This window comes from Frankliniella occidentalis, unplaced genomic scaffold (assembly GCF_000697945.3).
Source record: "Frankliniella occidentalis isolate FOCC.00 unplaced genomic scaffold, Focc_3.1 Scaffold472, whole genome shotgun sequence".
Lineage (NCBI taxonomy): Eukaryota > Metazoa > Arthropoda > Insecta > Thysanoptera > Thripidae > Frankliniella > Frankliniella occidentalis.
In genome coordinates this window covers 22,657-27,980 of record NW_026267590.1, presented here as the reverse complement: position 1 = coordinate 27,980, position 5,324 = coordinate 22,657, and the positions used below count along the sequence as shown (strand labels likewise).

At 43.1% G+C, this 5,324-nt stretch overlaps 1 protein-coding gene across 1 annotated transcript in view; it reads left to right on the top strand.

Moving 5' to 3' along the window:
• The window catches only part of LOC113215301 (mite allergen Der p 3-like), a 20,656-nt gene extending 15,548 nt beyond the window's left edge, over positions 1–5,108 (top strand). The window contains exons 3-4 of the mRNA XM_052274942.1: positions 4,728–4,856; positions 4,938–5,108. Of these exons, the coding sequence (XP_052130902.1) occupies positions 4,728–4,856; positions 4,938–5,066 (258 nt within the window). The 3' untranslated portion in view covers positions 5,067–5,108. The remainder of the gene's footprint in view (positions 1–4,727; positions 4,857–4,937) is intronic.
• The last annotated feature ends 216 nt before the right edge of the window (positions 5,109–5,324 follow it).

Sequence of the window (5,324 nt, the reverse complement as noted above, 5' to 3'; positions counted from 1 at the left end):
ACGCGAAAAACCACCGTGAGGGAAAATTGGCGCGAAAGTGACAAAGACATAAAATTCGTTCTTGCGCATGGTTCCCGACATCGCAGCCACCTCCGCTTAGCATTGTTGTAACGTCCACAACGTATACTTTCATTTTACCTGCGTTCTGGCATACCGATTTTAAAATGGAACGCCCTAATAAGAGGTGAATTGAAAACCTCAATTTTGGGCGTATGTTTTTCTGGACTAAACACGCAATTTTACGGCCCTCTGGGTGAAAATTTTAAGGAGAAGGCTCTATCTCTGCCGGTGCCGGTTTGCATGATATGAATTGTTTTTATATTGCTGTAAATAAGCAACCTTTTCCCTTCCAATAATAATTCGTGGCTCGAAAACCGGCTGAGATAGAGCCTTCTCCTTAAAATTTTCACCCAGAGGACCGTAAAATTGCGTGTTTAGTCAAGAAAAAAATACGCCCAAAATTGTAGTTTTCAAAACCACCCCTTATGGCAGGTCAGAATAACAGGCAAGGTAGGGTTATGAAAACTTTGAAGGAAAAAACTTAAAAAATGTTTCCAGGAGTTTTTATCCAAAATGGCGCCTGGAAAACACTATTACAACCCAAGAATCGAAAATAAGCGATATACGACTTACCCTAACCACCAGGGGGAGGGGGGTGTTTCGGCCAAGTCACGTGACTATTAATTACCTGCTAAAATAAGCATATTTTTGAGAAACACTAGCACAAATCCGATTATTTCGTGACAAATCACTGAAATCTGACGGTGTTTAATCAAAAAGTCACCACTAAATTAAGTTTTGAATACCAGAAAACATGCACTTTTTGTTAAAATGCTCTATATAGTCGTAAATAATACATATGCTGAAAACCACGTGAAATTGGAGGGGGGGGGGGGTCCCCGAAACCACCACAGACCACCACAGGGGGGGAGGGGGGTGGTCAAAACCCACCAAAAACCCGTCACGTGGTTTGCGTACGATCTCTACCCGATGCCTACTGTATTGTTCTTGTCCTTAATGTATCTTTTTGCGTGATATTTTTGTGAATTAGCCTATTAATCATTACTTTTATAATTGAACACAATTTTTGGCGTGGGCGCTGGGCAGCGCGCGCAGGGGGCCGACTACTCAGAGCAATGTGTCTATTGTTGCTCTGGTACCCGGGCGTGGGTGTGGAGCTGCTTAACAGGTGGTTTGAAACCATGACGCACCCGCCCGCCCCCCCTACTGTCTGGCAGAAACGGGTCCGTTTAAAAAACACTCTGGCACCCAAACGGTGCAAAGTTGGAGCGAAAAATACTGAAATTAGCCTAGCTTAGCCAAACTTTGAGATAGTCGAAAACTGAAGACGAAATCTAAAATGGCACCTATCGTACAGTGATGGCCTCCATCCTTGTGGGATCGGCACCTTAACTACCTTAACCTTCGAAGGACAAGATTTGTTCCTTCGAAATCTTCAATAGTTAGGTCCTCATCAGTTTAAAAGTACTGCGGTCATAAACTACACGATATATGCCGTTCCGTTAACCCTTTCCTTTACGTCACAGAGTACACAGTCATGTGCGCTAATTTTTGTCAAAATACCAGGGGTGGATGAGGGGGGGGGGCGAACGGATATTAATGCCGAAAAAGGTTATGTTCCCGCAGGGTTACAGGTTACAGTCCGCTTTTATGTATCAAATTGAAGCCCAATTCTTAAATAAGAGAGTCTTTCGTCCGTTTCTCTGTGAATCGTAGGTTTTGTTTAAACAATCGCCCGATTCCGTGCATTAAAAGATTTTCATGGGTGTGCCCAATAAAATCTGACGTGTTGTGCACGAGTTTACAGTGCACGCTAGTAGGTTCCTGGTTCCTGTTAGATTGACCTGTTGCAAACTGAATCGGGGGGTCGAGCAGAATCGTATTAGCCGTTAGGTAGTTTGTAACGAACCTGCTCGGGTTTCTTTAGTGTTTGTTTTCTTAAATCATCCAGCCGTTTTCTAGTTAAAATCAGACACCATCTTCAACCCCTACTTAATCTTACACTTCACTAAGGGACCCCTTTCATTTTCCTTAAATTTGTAATGTGGTTAAAAGAAAGTCGTGGAAAACCCAGCATCAGAGTGGTGTAATTTGCTAATGTAGGGCCCCGTGCGTTAACATTATGCGCGGGCTAGCTAAGCAAAGTGCATTAAAACAATAGGTGATGTGACAAATGTCCTGTGAAACTATAATGAATGAGGGCCCACCAAGTAGGTAGGCAACCGATTCACCTCCTTGAACGTGAGAGGGGAGAAGGGGGTCTCTTCCAATGAGGCCTAAGCGACGGCGCTGCTTCCAGGTCTAGCCGATAGGGCGCAGCACGCTGAGTCCACTATGGGAAATCGTGCGCTCAAAATAGTGGTTTGGGTTCTACGCAATTACATCAAGTCGTATCATCACTTGAAAAAGGATCTCATTTAAGTTATTTCGGCATCGAACGCGTATGGTCCATCAGATAGGCGCAGCTGACCTGTTTATTTCTCATAGTGGACCCAGAGCGTGCTGCAGCCTAGCGGCCGGAGCTGGAAGCAGTGCATGCCGCCCCCCCCCCTCTCTCCGCCTCTCCCGAGGGGTAATTCACGATAAATTCAAGTATACACCACTTTGTCTTCTTTTGTAATTTTCCTCTGATTTCCCCTTTATTTTCTCTTTCTTTTAATAATTTTTTTTTCTTGTTTCTGTTTTTTTCTAGTTGTTCAAATGATTTCTTAATGGTTTTTCTGATTTCCCCCCTGAATTTCGCTGAGCGAAGCCTAATCCAAGTCGATAAGGGGTCAGGCGGTGTCTCCGTCGTGAGTCTGTGTGTGTTTACGTTCCTCTTTTTCTGGGAAACGGCTTGTCCATGTACGGAATGTGAGTTTGACTGAACATCTACACTCGTGAGCAAAATTAAAGCACCTCTTTTTTGACAAGGGCGTAATTTCGAAGTGTGATTAGGTGGGAGGTTGCCGTTTGGCAGGAAGATAGGCTCATATGTTGGCAACAGACCCCTAAAAGCGCAAACCTTGATCTTGATTGGTTCGCGAGCTGTGGGGCCTAACGCATCGCGACACCCCACTTCGCAGTGTGTTTAGGTAACAGAGGTTGCTTTGTGACGCTCCCCTGACCGATTGGGGTGTTGGATCCGGCTGAAAATTTAGGGGACTACTCTCCTAGGTATAGCTGACATAATGTCGTGTCAAAAAACTGCCCTTGCGAACTTCCAACCCTTTCTAACCACCCCTTAATTGTTAAAATAACAAAATGGCAAATTAGGTTGTTGTTTTTTTTAAGTTACAAAATTAAAAGTGTAATGCAAGATTTGGATTCCTTTTTCAAAATTAAAAAGGAAATGTCTTCTGCTCAAAGCCGATCAGAGTCGAAATAGCAAAGTTATTGGTCCTCGAACTGACAAAAGTGCCAAAAACGACCAAAGTTCCAATTTGGTGTGGAAAATCTCTGCCTTTTCGATTCCAATCTTCTTTGAGCCTAAAACATTTTTATTTTCGTTCGTCAAGATAAACCCGAAACATTAGTTACCTTGCCACTTTTTTCCCGATCCAGTCCCCCCCCCTCCCCCTCCAACTTACGTACGTTAACACCTAAACCATTCGAAATATCACTCGTTTCTTTCCACCAGACACTCGCGGGACGAGTTCCGGAACACTGAAACTAAAAATATCACTCTCGGCTTGACGATCCGTCAATTTAAACCCTCGTAAGAGAGTAAGAAAGTCTTGAGGTGGCTCATGTGTCGTTTGCGCACTTTACCCAGTCGAGTGCAGTGCTTCCAACATACCAACAAACTACGAGCGAATGGGGTGTTCCAGGCTACCTAATACGGGAGTGAAAAAGAACAAACTCACTGATTTACCTGTTTCCGCCTGTTCAGTTTGAGAAATTATCATGGTGGTGTGGTCCGATTCTAACCTCTCAAATTTGAGGGGGAGCTCGAAACTGATCTGACATTTTCTCATACCTGAAAGGCCGTAAAGGCACGTCATCATCTCGACCAATAAGAGCCTTTACGGAAACAGAAAAGTCAGTGAGTTTGATCTTTTCCTACTTCCGTTTTAGATAGCCTGGAACACCCTATTCAAATAAAACAGTTGAATATTTCAAACTAAACAAATCCTGAAAGTAAATCGATGGTCGGATAACTCCCCCGCCAAATGTACACTCCTAATTCTGCCCAATTCAAACTAATTCAGACCAATTCAATTTAATTCAACACAATTCAGAAGTAATTCAAACGAATTCAAAAATATTTCAACTAACTAATTCAGTCCAATTCAAGGAAATTTACATTTAATTCAAGTCAATTCAAGCCAATTCACGGTAATTCAGTAAAACAAAATCACAATAATTCAAACTAATTCAGAAACAATTCAGCCAATTCAAATTACATTCAAGCCAATTCAAGCCAATTCAAGCCAATTCAAATCCAATTCTTGAAGTTTGTACACCCAATTCGGGAGTTATCGACCCCTCGAAGTAAATGCATTTGAAACTGCCCCAAGAAATGCCAATGTTTGAACAAACTCGCATTTCGTCATCGGTGCAGCAAGTAGTTATGGATGCTAATGAGAACACAGACAGACACACGACGGTGATATCGCCTGATCCCTTGGTGACTTGGACTGCAGCGACAAGAATCGCAGTGTTTAATTTCAAATTCAATTTTTAAAATTTCGTTCGTCGGTACGTGCTCTAATTTATCTTTTAAGGGTGAAGATATTCAGAAAGCCAGCCTCCGGATGAAGAGAGGACAGCTTTTAAGCAGAAAAGAGTGCGGCAAGAAGCTGCTTGCCACAATCACATCCCAAGAATTTTGTGTAGCCAATTCCCCGGACAATGTAAGTAACCCTTCGATACAAAAATTTTACTTGAACTTGTAATTAACATTGTCAACACAACATTTTCTCCTGGAATCGCAGGGTGTTTCGGGAAGTCCTGCGTTCATCGGCAATATTCTGTACGGAATCATGTCATGGGGCAGTACAGTCTTCACGGACCTTGCTGCACCTGAAATAAACTCTTTTATAATGGCTCATGTTCGTACGTGAAGTTTTGAGAAAGCTTGATGAAATAAAAATGTGAATATTGCATTGGACTCGTAACCAAAACGTCGCACTACAGTAAACCCCTTAAAACATGTTGCCGTTCAGCTTGCTGGTTGAATACATTCCATAAGAATAGTTGCCGGCGCGGTTTTAAGTCCGTCTGACGGAGGGTGCGATTTGCTGTGGGTTGCTTACTTTCGGGGGCTTTGTCGGACAAATTGCCTACCCACCCCCCAGAAGGCGATTTTGGGCCGACGGGGG